The sequence below is a fragment of the Oncorhynchus tshawytscha genome, linkage group LG14 (genome assembly GCF_018296145.1).
Source record: "Oncorhynchus tshawytscha isolate Ot180627B linkage group LG14, Otsh_v2.0, whole genome shotgun sequence".
NCBI classification, from domain to species: domain Eukaryota; kingdom Metazoa; phylum Chordata; class Actinopteri; order Salmoniformes; family Salmonidae; genus Oncorhynchus; species Oncorhynchus tshawytscha.
The window spans coordinates 26,288,081-26,304,197 of NC_056442.1; the positions used below are offsets into that span (position 1 = coordinate 26,288,081).

Genomic DNA, 16,117 nt, shown 5'->3' on the forward strand with positions numbered 1-16,117 from the left:
GTGTGTCATCCGCATAGCAGTGAAAGTTAACATTATGTTTTTGAATAACATCCCCAAGAGGTAAAATATATAGTGAAAACAATAGTGGTCCCAAAATGGAACCTTGAGGAACACCGAAATTTACAGTTGATTTGTCAGAGGACAAACCATTCACAGAGACAAACTGATATCTTTCCGACAGATAAGATCTAAACTAGGCCAGAACTTGTCCGTGTAGACCAATTTGGGTTTCCAATCTCACCAAAAGAATGTGGTGATCGATGGTATCAAAAGCAGCACTAAGGTCTAGGAGCACGAGGACAGATGCAGAGCCTCGGTCCGATGCCATTAAAATGTCATTTACCACCTTCACAAGTGCCGTGTCAGTGCTATGATGGGGTCTAAAACCAGACTGAAGCATTTCGTATACATTGTTTGTCTTCAGGAAGGCAGTAAGTTGCTGCGCAACAGCCTTTTCTAAAATTTTTGAGAGGAATGGAAGATTCGATATAGGCCGATAGTTTTTTATATTTTCTGGGTCAAGGTTTGGCTTTTTCAAGAGAGGCTTAATTACTGCCACTTTTAGTGAGTTTGGTACACATCCGGTGGATAGAGAGCCGTTTATTATGTTCAACATAGGAGGGCCAAGCACAGGAAGCAGCTCTTTCAGTAGTTTAGTTGGAATAGGGTCCAGTATGCAGCTTGAAGGTTTAGAGGCCATGATTATTTTCATCATTGTGTCAAGAGATATAGTACTAAAACACTTGAGCGTCTCTCTTGATCCTAGGTCCTGGGAGAGTTGTGCAGACTCAGGACAACTGAGCTTTGAAGGAATACGCAGATTTAAAGAGGAGTCCGTAATTTGCTTTCTAATAATCATAATCTTTTCCTCAAAGAAGTTCATGAATTTATCACTGCTAAAGTGAAAATCATCCTCTCTTGGGGAATGCTGCTTTTTAGTTAGCTTTGTGACAGTATCAAAAAGGAATTTCGGATTGTTCTTATTTTCCTCAATTAGAAAAATAGGATGATCGAGCAGCAGTAAGGGCTCTACGGTACTGCACGGTACTGTCTTTCCAAGCTAGTCGGAAGACTTCCAGTTTGGTGTGGCGCCATTTCCGTTCCAATTTTCTGGAAGCTTGCTTCAGAGCTCGGGTATTTTCTGTGTACCAGGGAGCTAGTTTCTTATGAGAAATGTTTTTAGTTTTTAGGGGTGCAACTGCATCTAGGGTATTGCGCAAGGTTAAATTGAGTTCCTCAATTAGGTGGTTAACTGATTTTTGTCCTCTGGCGTCCTTGGGTAGACAGAGGGAATCTGGAAGGACATCATGGAATCTTTGTGTTGTTTGTGAATTTATAGCACGACTTTTGATGTTCCTTGGTTGGGGTCTGAGCAGATTATTTGTTGCAATTGCAAACGTAATAAAATGGTGGTCCGATAGTCCAGGATTATGAGGAAAAACATTAAGATCCACAACATTTATTCCATGGGACAAAACTAGGTCCAGCGTATGACTGTGACAGTGAGTGGGTCCAGAGACATGTTGGACAAAACCCACTGAGTCGATGATGGCGCCGAAAGCCTTTTGGAGTGGGTCTGTGGACTTTTCCATGTGAATATTAAAGTCACCAAAGATTAGAATATTATCTGCTATGACTACAAGGTCCGATAGAAATTCAGGGAACTCAGTGATGAACGCTGTATATGGCCCAGGAGGCCTGTAAACAGTAGCTATAAAAAGTGATTGAGTAGGCTAGTGATTGAGTAGGAGTGATTGAGTAGGAGTAATTGTGATTGAGTGATTGAGTAGGAGTAAAAGTGATTGAGTAGGAGTACCCCAAGTCTCGATCCTAGGCCACACACTCTTCTCAATTTACATTAACAACATAGCTCAGGCAGTAGGAAGCTCTCATCCATTTATATGCAGATGATACAGTCTTATACTCAGCTGACCCTTCCCCGGAATTTGTGTTAAATGCTCTACAACAAAGCTTTCTTAGTGTCCAACAAGCTTTCTCTACCCTTAACCTTGTTCTGAACACCTCCAAAACAAAAGCCATGTGGTTTGGTAAGAAGAATGCCCCTCTTCCCACGGGTGTTATTACTACCTCTGAGGGTTTAGAGCTTGAGTTAGTCTGGCCAAATACTTGGGAGTATGGCTAGATGGTACACTGTCCTTCTCTCAGCACATATCAAAGCTGCAGGCTAAAGTTAAATCTAGACTTGGTTTCCTCTATCATAATCGGTCCTCTTTCACCTTAGTTGCCAAACTTACCCTGATTCAGATGACCATCCTACCCATGCTAGATTACGGAGATGTAATTTATAGATAGGCAGGTAAGGTTGCTCTCGAGGGGCTAGATGTTCTTTACCATTCGGCCATCAGATTTGCCACCAATGCTCCTTTGGGGCGGCAGGGTAGCCTAGTGGTTAGAGCGTTGGACTAGTAACTGGAAGGTTGCAAGTTCAAACCCCCGAGCTAACAAGGTACAAATCTGTTGTTCTGCCCCTGAACAGGCAGTTAACCCACTGTTCCTAGACCGTCATTGAAAATAAGAATTTGTTCTTAACTGACTTGCCTATTTAAATAAAGGTTCAATTAAAATTTAAATTAAAATTGGGGCAAGGCATGGAGGTTTTCAGCAGGCTGGCTCCATGGTTAGAACACAGTTGATGTGTTTTCCATGCTGACCACTAGGTTGCAGTACCACACCACTTTTGTCTGTTTCCTCTGGGTTGCAATAGTCAGGCATAACAGTGGAGCTCGTTAGTGCATAAGGAGTTTGAGAAATGTGTTGGGATGCCTGAATTAACAGAAAGAAAGAAAGAAAGAAATAACTGTTGATCCGATTGTGTTATGTTGTGTGTAATATGTACTCTGTTTTTAACTTCATTCTGTCATTATTTTAATCAACATTATTTGTCATGCTTTAGGATGGTGGAATGTGAAATAATGTTTGCATACAGTAAAAACAGCATTCTAGACATCTGCACATTAGAATACTTTGATGCTAAAGAGTGAACAGTGGAGCAGACAGGTCCTTATGCAAGCCCATGTATTACCATACACTGACACATGGTAGCTCTACCACATGGACACAGATCACACACACACACACACACACGGCATACTGTAATATATACATGCACATGCAATTACTTATACAGAATGCCTCATATGCAAATGAATGCACACACACACACACACACACACACACACACACACACACACGTGCCCTCCCATACATTCATACATATGGAACTGCCTCATTCAGAATTTTAAATGAGAAACCTAATCAAATTTGCCTAATGAGACATCTGGCATTCTGCCTGCTTTTCAGTCTTATAACCAGGTCTAAGAAACATCTGGGCCCTTCATCAGCCCAGTCAAACCTGATGAGAGAGAGACTGATGGAGGAACATTGGCTGAGACTTTACCTACTACACACACCTACCTACATGATCACGTGATATATTATGCATACATGGGACCATATTACACATTCAGTCCAGCCGTGCATTTGATATATGGCGGTGACGAGCACACAGATGGCAGACGCCTGAGGCTTTTAAAATTAGGACTTCGCTAGCTAGCTGCAGCTAAACATAGAGGCCGTACTGATGCAGAGTGAGTGAGAGAGAGAGTGAGAGAGAGAGAGTGAGAGAGAGAGAAGAGAGGAGAGAGAGAGAGAGAGAGAGAGAGAGAGAGAAAAAAAAAGATGGTCACACAAAGATACCCACTTGCACGCACGCACACATACTCACACACACAAAGTACATGCACATCCAAGCACAAGGCAACACCAGAACAATAGACAGTCACACACACATTCTGGAAAAACATGAATATTCACACTAAACAGTATATCACAAACACTTGTTCCTCGCACTAAATGTATACCAGTATCAGTGTGTCTCCCCTCCCCCTTGATTGACAGGCATCTAACGAGCAGCTGTTCTAATGGGCCTGGCAGCCTCTCCTAATAGTGATAAATAGATGAGAGACATTTGTGAATCAGGACCAAACACTTTTCAATCAATTATTCACGACATTACTCCAGTTTATGCATCATCAGGCTGCTACACATCCGGGCTGTTCCCAGGCTGGAAACAGTATTTGAACTCGGTGGTAAACGACCGTCGGAGCTACCAACTCTTGTTTTCCCCTCTCTGGCTGACAGATAAAATGGTTCTATTCTACATCGTCCTGCGAGATTTTTAATGAAGGCTTGTGAAAGCGAGCAGAGCGTCGTCGTTGGATCCTGACCTGTCTGCTCTGACGATGGTCGTTCCATATGGGACAGTACGTCACTGAGCTCATCTGTCTGTCACTGTCTCTCTGGCCTCCACTCTTATTTTGTTTGTCCCTTTTGTCCTATTCTGCTCTTTCACTCGTTGTCACAAACCGCTTCCCCCTGTTGAGGCTTTGTCTTCGGACACTTTTCCTCTCGCTTTCTCTCCCTCTTTCTTTCCCCCCTGTGTGCAGCTCTCTCCCCTTGTCTGAACTCTGACAGGTGTGTAATTGAATGATTAATGACCACCAGAGGCCCTCCTCCGCACACACACACACACACACACACACTTGCGCGCGCACACACACATTCAGCATTCCGCATTCCGCTTAAAAACAAACCACACACAGACATCTAAACAAAATGGAGATTTTTTTCCTCTTTTCGTGCACCTTTTCGTTCATTCAGACCTATTAGCTATAGCATTGATACACATACAATATGCATATTTTTATTCTCAAAACACAATCCTCAAACAGAGTTGCTCATATGAAGACTTAAAAAATAGGAAGCAATATTGTTTAGCCATTGTATTTCTGTAACTCAAATAATCTGCAACACATGTCTGCCAAAATCCTGCTGGGATTCATTATACAAGTACAATGTTCTCACAAATATTGAATACATCTGGTTTACATTAAGGTTAGGTTACTGTTCTATTTACAATATAAATATATTTTTAAAATCTGTATTCCCCCAAAAATGTGTGTTTATAATATTTTCTCCTGCTCTAGCCTTCCAGTTCCTCCAGTTTTGGGTTATTTCATTATTAAGATAGACTTAGTTGCCATAATGACTTCATGCTATACGTTTCCCTCACTGAGCTCTGTGGCTGTGCACACTATTCTCGCTCCCTTGCCTTTCCCAGTATTGGCACATTTATGCAATGCAATTTCCACTAGCTAATGGATTTTGTGTTTGTGTGAGGCTACGGACTCTAGCTATCAAAAGCAATCATAAAGTGAAAACAGTATGAATAGAATCTCACTCCTGCTGTCTGTATGTTTGCTGTTGGCTCTGAGATCTCCTTCAGGTGATCATACAGTCACTTATGTTCTCTATGGGACTATGGTGTTTAAATAATAATTGTAAGTGCTTTTCCAGCTCCAAAGTCACTTTACATAGTCAAGATAATAAGCAAGAGGAACACGTTCATAAATGAACTCATACACATGTTCAGGAAGCTCGATGTAAACAATGGACCTGCAGTGCAACAAATTATGAACCAACTGTGTGTGTCCACAGATTGAGGACTAAATTTATAGCTGGGACACGACTAGCATGGCATGGGTTACACACAAAAAAAGAAAGAGTGACAAGATGGACAAGGCGAATGAGTGTGTGGACAGGAAAATATGTGGTGGGACTTGGAGTCAGCCCCGAGGGTCATAAAGCCAGGCCATTTCCTGTTGACCCTTGTATGAACTCTGACCCCTGCTGCAGGCTGCATCTATCACAGGACAGGGGTGAGGTGGGGATTGAATGGATGGCCGGGTGGAGGAGGAGGGTTTAGGCCAGGCCAAATGCGTTTGAATTGTGTTTGACATTTAATGAGTAATCACTTTGGCTTGGATTTGAACCTTGTTGCACATGGCCCTGCAGATGGGAGGAGGTATAAAGTGAATGAGGAAGGAATGTGGAAAGACAGAGTGAAAATGAGGAGTAAAAAATTAACAGAGAGCTAAACTAAGGGAGAGAGGTCAGGGAAGATGCTAGGCTAGTAGAGAAAAATAAGAAAAGAAGGGGGTACAAAACTGCAGCATACATCAATTGAAAATGAGACAATTAGCATATAGTAACGACATGTGATTGTACCAGGAAGAAAATATGAATGTTTTCAAGATACTGATTCCTAATACTGATTTGTGTATTTCATTACCGTGTTGACTTTTCACACCTGACAGCAAATAATTGGAGGGCAAACTCAAAGAAAAAGTCATTCACACACTTTTACAAAAGAAAGGTTTTAATACTATAAGCAAAATCATAACTGTAACATCGTCATCATCAATTATTGTCACCAACATTTGGAAATAAATTATTTTATCAGAGACCCATAAGGAACTGAGGAAGATGCAGCGTGTGTAACGTCCTTGGCTGTCCTCCTCAAACACAACGGCAGACAACATGGACCATGAAATGGTATGACAGGATCGTGTGTGTGTGCGTGCGTGCGTGTGTGTTCACTGTTTGGCTTATGATGTGGATCCCACAGTAAACCCTACTATTCACGACTGACAGGATCTTAAGGAGGTAAGTGATCAACTCATTCCAACATATTTAAACAAACCAAGGTACGTCCTTGAACAAATTGAGAGAGACAAATTGAGCTCATTCATAGTGTACAAGAGTCATGCAGAGTGATGCCCTGGAAGATCACTGTTCACAGGACTTTTGTCAGGTCCCACCTCTCTGACACATATAAATACAAAAATAGATCTAAAAAAAAGTCAAATTAAACACGGTGTGTGTGTGACAGTTGTCGGTGTGGGAAGACTGGGTGTGGCCTGGGGCGTGGAGGAGAGAGGTTAGAGTGTATCACTGGCATTCTGTCCAATCACAACGCTTCAAGCCTGGGCTGTGTGAGGTCATAAGAGTTATGGAGGTTAAGGTGACCCAGGCAGATCGGGAGCTGTGTGTCTGACCTGTGTCCTTCCGTCTTTCCGTTTGGTTGGCCAGTAGGCCAGGTGGGAGAGAGAGGCAAGTTGGCTGGTCAGTGGTCCGTGTGGGGTGTTCCTCTATGCTCCTAGAGGGGGCTCTATCCTGGGAGTCAGACAGCTCACTGTCACCATAGAGTATGTAGAGGGGCTGAGGACGCTCGCCTCTTCCACCCTGAAGTGGGTTTGGCTCACACTCAGGGACCCAGTGTGGTGTGTGTCTTTGTCTACGTCTGAGATGGAATGTAAGTATGTTATTGATGGTATAAGAGGGGCCAGCGGTGGTATGTTGAGGGAAGGGTATGCATGTTGCAGACAATGGCTTGAGTGGGTTGAGTGACTGTGGAAGTCAGTGTCTTACGGCGGGAATGTAAACATTTGGACTTGCGCCATGCTGTCGTAGTTAGCGTGTGGCGGGTGTGTGAGCCCCCATCTCCCCCAGGATGGCCCCTCTCTCCCCTCTCCTCTCTCCTTCACACCCTTCCTTCTCAGTTAGTGGGCGTGTATGTCCAGGCCCTGGCCTATGAGGGGATCGGCGGGGTGGGGGTGGGGCGGCGGGTGCAGCAGCATGGCGGGGTGGGGGCCGGGGTAGGGGTGCAGGGACGGGCCGGCGTGGGGGTAGCCAGACTGGGACAGCAGGGCCCCGGGGTACTCTCCGGGAAGAGACGGCATCCCCTGAAGACCTGTGGAGAAGGAGAGATATTAGGAGGTACTGTACAACAACATACCACATGCACTAGGGTCATGTTCAGTCTGGCACACCATAGCAAAACCTTTTCAAATGGGAAAATGGAAAAGAGCATTTCTTATTGGAGTTCTGGTACTGCCTCCCTGCTTCAGTCTGTTTTCTTCTCTTTGTTGCCTAATGAACATGACCCAGTCGTCCTTATCTCTGTCTCTTACCTGCTGCCCTGAGACCCAGGTGGGCTTGGCTGTCCAGTCCGTAGCCCCCCAGTGCTGCTCCCTCTGGGCTGTAAGGACCACCTTGACCTGGTCAACCAAACACACACGCACATCATTCACCTAACCTGACTGTGCATATCGATCAGCTACACACATATGCATTCAAAATACACACCTATAGCATCAATACAACCTAGGAATGTATAGATACACCAGTAACAATACATTAGAGGAGGGAATACAGTGGTAATTATTACCTGAGCGATTTGACTGGTCAATCATGGGCTGTACTATTCTCCGTCTTGCATTGATAAACCTGAAGAGGAAGGAGGGGATATGAAACAGAGGGAGAATAGGAGCGGAGAACACAAAGAGGAGGAGAATTGAATGGAAGGAGAGTCAGTTAATGGAGAAAAGGACTAACTCTGGGAAGATTAACCTTTCACTTTTACAACCACTTAACCCCTTCATGGTTCACCGTCAATCCACATTAGGACAGAGGGAGTATGGATCTCTGGGTGATAATGGATTGATCAGTATTGATGGGGTCAGCGGAGGTCATGCTAAGGTCCAGGTCGACGAGGGACACAGTACAGTAGTAAAACACAGAGCTGATCATTGGTTATTGATCAGGGGGGTACTGACCAGTTGTTGACCTGCAGGATGGTCAGGCCTGTGTCCTGTGCCAGCTGCTTCTTCTGTTCCTCTGAGGGGTATGGGTGCTGGGAAGGGACATTCAGAACAAGGGCATTATGTATTTGCCAAACTGGTTGAGATTCAGCAAGAGCATGTCTAGCCTTTGCTTTTGGCATAGATTATTATTGCATAAAATCATCAAATGTATCATTTTGGCTCACTCATACGCCACACACAAATGGCTCCAGAAGTATCTATGTAGAATTAAAAACCCAAAGCATGTAAATAAGGGAGTTCTACAACCGTTAGATGAATACTAATGACTGACATTACATCTGAATTCATATCTCCAATATAACTTCTAAATATCAGAATGACTTCAATTGTTCTCTCTCTGTTCAGAACTATTTAATATTGAACCTCTTATTCACACATTATCTCTGTCATTCCATTTTCAACTAATTTATTTGCATTATGTGAACGATATCCCCTTCCTCCTCTCCCTCGTTCCTCTCCTCTCGGCTCCCCTCTGCTTTTCTCTGCTTCTATCTGTCATTCTTCTCTCACTATTCTTTCTACTGTCTCTCTTTTCTCACCGATAAATGCTGGAAGAGCCATGCCCTCATGATGTTGGTTGCCAGTTTGGGGAAAATGCCCCTCTTCTTGTTGTTCCTTCTGTCTCGGTCCGTATCGTCCTCCTCTCCCGTACTGGGGGAGGCCACGCCCCCATCCAAACCATCCCCTGCCAGAGGACAATAGAGATATGGCATTACGTGCGTGCGTGCGTTAACATGTCCAACTGATGTCAGGTTTATTTGCGTATGTCGATTATGTTGTTAGCATGAGTGTTTGAAAAGACAAGTGTGTGTTTGTGCAGGCGTGTGTATGAGTTAGTGTGTTAGAGGTACCCGTATCGCTGCAGTTGTCTGTGCTGTGTGAAGGCAGGCCACACGACATGCCAGGGGTCCCTAGCGGAGTGGATGCACAGTCATCTGGATCCCGCAACCACGACTGATTCTACAGAGAGCGCGGGAAGGAAAGAGAGAGAAACATATTGAGATGAACAGGAGAATGAAGACGGTCCGCACTCAGTACTTGTAGTCAAAGAAAGCAACATTTATTCCCTCTTTAGGGACAAGTGTTTTGCCCGACAGGGCTTCATCAGTGTCTTTTTCAGAGTCATATTGAGAGAGAGATATAGTGTGAAATATGCTAGCCAATCGTCATTCAAGTGTCACCTACCTGTTCTGACAGACTAGTGCAGGAGCCAGTGAAATCCTCCACGTCGGACTTGGGCCCACCCTCCTTGTCATCCAGAATCAGGTCTGTGGGCATCTTGCCCTTCAGGCAGGTGATGTAGCGATTGCAGAAGTTATCACACAGGTCATGAACCTGGAGAATAGAAGACGAGGAAGAGGGAGAACAGGTGGTGTCAGGAAATAGTATAGTACTGTGTGGTTTAGGTGTGTGACGGCTGATCATACCTGGTTGGCCTGCAGTCAGCAGTCACTAGTCTGAATCGTAAAGGGTAAGAGGAGAGACAGAGAGAGGGAGAGAGGGAGAGGGAGAGAGAGAGAGAGAGAGAGAGATACAGAGAGAGATACAGAGAGAGATTCAGAGAGAGATACAGACAGAGATACAGACAGAGAGAGATACAGAGAGAGAGAGAGAGACAGAGAGAGAGAGAGAGAAAGAGTCAGAGAGAGAGAGAGTCAGAGAGAGAGAGAAAACGAGAGCGAGAGAGAGACAGAAAGAGAGACAGAGACAGAGCGAGAGAGAGAGACAATATATTTTAGATGAGTGAAGAAGTACACCTTTTCCAGCTCCAACAGGTGGAAACGTAGTACCTGGATGGCCTGGATCATCTGAGGAGAAGAACAGATTGGTAGCTGTTACTATGACTGAAAAACATGTGTATGAGTTATTCTTAATCAATTTCTAAGTTACTGTGCGTCGCTACATGTACGCAATAAGCATTTATTAAAGTATACACGTGCATTTATTTTCATACCAGGTTGTCCAGTTCAGGATTTGTAGAAAAAATGGGCTTCTCTGAGCGAATCTGAATTACACAAGGAAAGACGTACAAGGTCATTTGGATAATGGTTGGAGCTCGGAGCTTACCATTTCCCCTGTACCCTGTAATTACACCTGCAACCCTGTACATGTGACTATTAAACTTCTAATCTAAAATCTAATCTAATCATGAATCCTTGTCACTACGACACATCACACATACAGTACACAGCTGTTCTCTGATTGGCTCATGGAGATGTAACTCACCTGTTTGGCGAAGGCTGCGATGTCATCGTTGAAGGAGTCTGAGGAGCATACATCACTGTGATTGGTCAGGCCTTGGAGGTGGGGAGGGACAGAGTGGGATGTGACGTCCCGCGGGGAGCAGGTGGCCAGCTCACACTTCTCAAACACCAGGGCCAGCAATGGAAACAGGGGATGACTGTGCACACAGAACACACACAGTTAACATAGCCACACACACACACACACACACACACACACTCTCTCTCTCGCTGTCCTCACACACATGCATGTACACAATACACACACACACATCGAAGAAAATGTATATAGGCACAGAGCACACTGACAGTAAATATACATATGCATACTGTTAGAACGAACAAGAAATCTAACAAACACAAACTGCAGTGAAATAGTTATTTTCTGCTCACCCATAGATCTGGTCCCTGTGGTGTTTGAGGGAATCTGGGACAGTGTGGCCATAGTGAGGGGGGTGCAGTGACCTCATGACCTCTCCATACCCCCCCACGGGCATGCCCTCTGACCCTGAGTAGTGCACCAGGTCTTCATACTGAGGAACAGGGGGGAGAGACGTAACATATTGAACATGTGTGTTGGGGTGTATTTTAATCATCTGCACTTTGTTGTGGAGAAGAGAGAGAGAGAGTGTGTGTGTGTGTGTGTGTGTGTGTGTGTGTGTGTGTGTGTGTGTGTGTGTGTGTGTGTGTGTGTGTGTGTGTGTGTGTGTGTGTGTGTGTGTGTGTGTGTGTGTGTGTGTGTGTGTGTGTGTGTGTGTGTGTGTGTGTGTGTGTGTGTGTGTGTGTGTGTGTGCGCGCGCGTGTTCGTAAGAGCAAGAATGAAAGAAAGAGAGAGAGAGAGAAATTAGGAGATGTGGCCCCCTGTGAATATGGAAGCAGATCACTTCGAAGCTGTAGCTAATTTTCTGACTAGAGGCTCCTTGCTGAGCAGTTTTTCGGAGGGAAAAGCAACATCCACACTGGGACAATTGACATGAGTTAAACAAACACACAGAGATTCATACATAAACATGAGCCTATGCTCTCTATCTCTCACACACTCTGTCAGTCTCATATCTCTCTCTCAACCTCACAGAGCTGATGTGTGTTAAACTGCAGCTGACTTCAGTCTCCAAGGCTTTTCTCCTGTCATCAAAAGCCAGCGGTTTTCTCCTGGATTAAAGTATGGCCAATCATAGTCCCATATGGCTGCGTGATCACAGCGTGCACCTGCTCTGCGGTTTTTGTGGGGCCACCTTTTATTTCATGGATACTCGCTATTAACGCAATCGCCAATATCAGATTCCGCGCCTTTCTTTACACGAGCTCTCCGATTACAATGCGACTGTAGCCGCTGTGCGTCAACCGATCAAAGCATCGAAATCAACATGACGAATTCTTCAAATTGTCCCAAAAGGCATGAGGCTGAGCTTCAAATGTGAGAAACACTTACAATGTTCATACGATTATAATTAACTGCAATCCTCGTATTTATCATGATAGCTCAAAGAGAGAGAATATATACGCATAAGCTATATCATGTTTTGATATATCACTAATTTGAACATGTTTTTTTTTACCACATAGGCTATTACAAATATTAGAAATATTAATGCTAACAATTAACCACAGACCAGTGGATGGAGACATGCGCATCCTTCATATTTAAAGGCGCATCCTTCATATTGTTCTTGCAGTTGTTTTACTTAATAAATCAGATAGAAGAAACTATTCAAAGTCTTGTTTGAACTTGCAATGTGCAATATACTCAATACGTACAAATCACTTTTCACCAGATTGCCTGTTGGCAAAAACAAAGTTTGCAAACATTCGCCTTTAAGCCTGTATTTCCAAAGCCATTCAACAGTTTCACTATTCTCAAGGAGAAAATATGTTTTTGTCCAACATTTTGTCAGACAAATGCAATGTATTTTTTTCGAGTAGCCTATGTTCAAAATAAAAAGCAACAATGGGTGGGCCTACGTAAATGTACATTTGTATCCTACGTTGTCCCAACACCCCGCTTATTCCAATGAAAAATGATAAGAGTTTGTGACAATAGTTTTATATTTAGTATACATGTAGGCCTAATACACGTAGAAAGTCTATGCAAAAACAGAAAGCTCTACAGGTTTCCAAACGGATCTATTTTCTTTCCGTTGAAGGTAGCCTAATAGCAATATGCTCGAATGACAGGCAAGTGCCAACAATTGTAAACAGTGGGATAAACTGTATATTTTACAGTACATGGCACAACATATATAATTTTATCAAATTCACTTCCCTTTGGTGCATATAACCAGAATTGGGCTAATTATGGATAATTGACTGATACACTTTCTTGACCTTGTTTCAGTGAACTAAAGTAGCCTATGTCTGAATTGTAATCGAATTTGACAAATAAAGTACCCGTTTTGTTGACTTTAATTAGCGCAAATTACGAAATTCTTAACAGGATTAGACTAATATAACGAAAATCAAATGTAAAATATCAATTAAAAGCGAGTGCGTAATTGTCATCTGTGGGCCTGATTACAGAAAAGCCGAAAAATCCTATCCTGAAATGCTACTTTGATTTGCACGACCCGAAGCTGTTGACACTCAGGCTATATGACATATCAAAAATGTCTTTCCTTACTCAACTGCAAGCCGAACGTGTTATTACAACACAGATAACAAATAGCCTAAATTTCATCTGACCTATTACCTTTTTTTCCGTTTTAATTAAACAACAAGAGAGATACAGAAAAGTGCAATAGTTCACTGCGTGGGAGTTTGACAAGTTACTCTTAAAATGTGGTAGATATTCAGCAGGTTATTGGTGTGTGTGTGTGATACAATGTCATGAGTAGCCTACTATGGCAATTATCTTTAGGAATAGGAAAGAGTAGCTCAGTGCACATAGCAACGGGATCCGCGAGCCGCCGACTCACGAGAGCAAAAGAGTTGACCCACTTAGCGACTTGGTCTGCCTCACCTGTCTCTCTTCTTCCTCGACCTCCTCACTACACATCATGCTGATATGGACATATCATGTCTTTCCACTTTCACAACCACTTTTATTAGTCCAAGAATCGACTATTCATTCCAGCAGGAAACACACATTTCTCAGTTTTAAATATACTGTATTTCAAATATTACACTAGACATATTGAAACCCAGATAAACGTTTATGGTTATCAATAGAGTTTGTACACCCTATATAAGAGCTATATAGTCCATAAGACTCCTGAACATCTAATCAAATTGCTACCCAGACTATTTGCATTGCCCCCCTCCTCCTCTTTTATACAGCTGCTACTCTGTTGTTATCATCTATACATAGTCACTTTAATAACTCTACCTACATGTACATATTACCTTAATAACTAACCGGTGCCCCCTCACATAAACTCTGTACCGGTACCCCCCTGTGTATAGTCTCGCTATTGTTATTTTACTGCTGCTCTTTAATTGTTACTTTTATTTCTTATTCTTACTCGTATTTTTTTAAACGGCATTGTTGGTTAGGGGCTCGTAAGTATGCTTTTCACTGTAAGGTGAAATGTACCTGTTGTATTCGCGCATGTGACTCATGCAATTTGATTTGATTTGATTATATGTTTATAGTCCTAAAGCCCTTGTAAAACAATGAGAATAGTATCATTCTGACAGTTGTTCACTTACACGTGACCCTATATTGAAAGATAAAGAAAAGTTAACAGCTCATTTATAAGCAAGATAATATATGAAATGTATAGGCCACTATGTAGCCTATATGAAATGTATAGGCCACTATGTAGCCTATATGAAATGTATAGGCCACTATGTAGCCTATATGAAATGTATAGGCTATTTCCACATTTCAAACTAGGCTACTTGACATTATATCAACACGACCCTAATCGTTTAGGTCAGGTCAGTCTATTTAGGAATATTTAGAGCATGCACAATTATGTCAATAAGGTTATTCCTTATTACATTGATGTGAACTCCTTGACATATTGCTGCTGCCTTCATTGGCCCTGTATAGCTGGGAGATGTGGCCTACGCGAGGGAGGACAGGGAGAGAGTCTAGACAGGCAGCGAGGGGCGCTACGTCAAAGCGTAAGGACCGAGCATAGAGGCAAAATGCTACATAACAACCAAACTAGCAAGATTATTATCTGGAGAGAATGATACAGACTACCGTGATACTACAAATGATGAGTGAGTGTAAAGGATGCAGTAGAATAGAGTAAACAGCCATCCTACCCTCTTATCCATGCGACACGGAAGCCAATCCTACTCCGGGAAGGATGAGACCAGACCCGCTGTCCAGCGCAGGCGTTCTGCCTCCTGTATCCAGATGATCTGATGAAAATAATGCGCTCTTTAATAAACTAATAGAGGTGGAATTATAACAGTTGAAGCATCAAACACTGAAGTCTCATCATTATTTACAAGGAGGTTGGTTAGAAATAATGAACAGCTGAACCAGTGTATACCATAATTAGGCTACACCAATAGCCGAGGCTACTATGGGCTACAATAGGCTACATATATTTCCGAAGTAAATCGAATCGTTACTTTTATTGCAAGCAAGCAGCTTTATGATCCAAACTTAGAGGTCCACGACCATAAAAGCGATGTGTATTTAATATATGTCACTAATAAGAATACATCAACCATTAGGCTGTTACATGCAGGCATCAAATATTACAGAAATACAAAACACTATTTTAGAAAAATATGATTCCATAAAATATCCCACCGAAACCTAGATTTGACGTATAGGCTATAGTCACTCTCAGGCCGTGCTCGAGATATCCTGCATGGGCTTCGGTTTCGAGAGCGTTGTGGTAGGTCCGCACGTTATGTTTTTGGGTCCGGCTCGCAGGCGAGATGCTTGGCGAGGAGAAGTAGCGTCCTTTTTGGCCGTTCTCGCTGTCCATGGACTGTCGCGGCAGGCTGGAAAATGTCACAGCGACTTGAGTGATGTTGCTTTAAACATTGAGATAGGCAGAGACTATGTGGGGAGAGATGGTGGTCGGGAGTTGTTTGGGGGGGTCAAAACACGACGTGGTTTCTCACCCCCACCTTCTTTTCACACACACTCGCGCATTACAAACGCAGGATCCCCTCGTTTTATTCCAATGACACGCACTACACTCACGTAGCATGCATTTGCACAGTTTATTCGCTCCCGTTCACGGTTGCTGAGCCATGACAAGATAATGTCTGATAACTCGAAGATGTGTAGTCGAACACAGACTTTTCTTCATATTCCATAATCTGCAGGATAGTGAGCGCATTTATTAATGAGCACCATACAACCGTTATTGGTATTGGAAATAAGGTTCATATTGTTTCCAACACTTGCCTCAAGCATCTGGGGTATCCCAACTCTCA

The 16,117-nt window shown here is 43.1% G+C and overlaps 1 protein-coding gene across 1 annotated transcript; it reads right to left on the reverse strand.

Moving 5' to 3' along the window:
* Window positions 1–6,605: 6,605 nt before the first annotated feature.
* On the reverse strand, window positions 6,606–15,842 carry LOC112266868 (homeobox protein meis3-like). The gene is made up of 13 exons (XM_042297234.1): window positions 15,480–15,842; window positions 14,981–15,079; window positions 11,162–11,301; window positions 10,752–10,926; window positions 10,480–10,530; window positions 10,283–10,333; window positions 9,711–9,860; window positions 9,377–9,485; window positions 9,065–9,210; window positions 8,478–8,554; window positions 8,090–8,148; window positions 7,833–7,919; window positions 6,606–7,612 (listed from the first exon to the last, which is right to left on the reverse strand). Exons 2-13 carry the CDS (start codon window positions 14,990–14,992, stop codon window positions 7,422–7,424), a joined length of 1,248 nt encoding a protein of 415 aa, XP_042153168.1. The 5' UTR covers window positions 14,993–15,079; window positions 15,480–15,842; the 3' UTR covers window positions 6,606–7,421.
* Window positions 15,843–16,117: the final 275 nt, after the last annotated feature.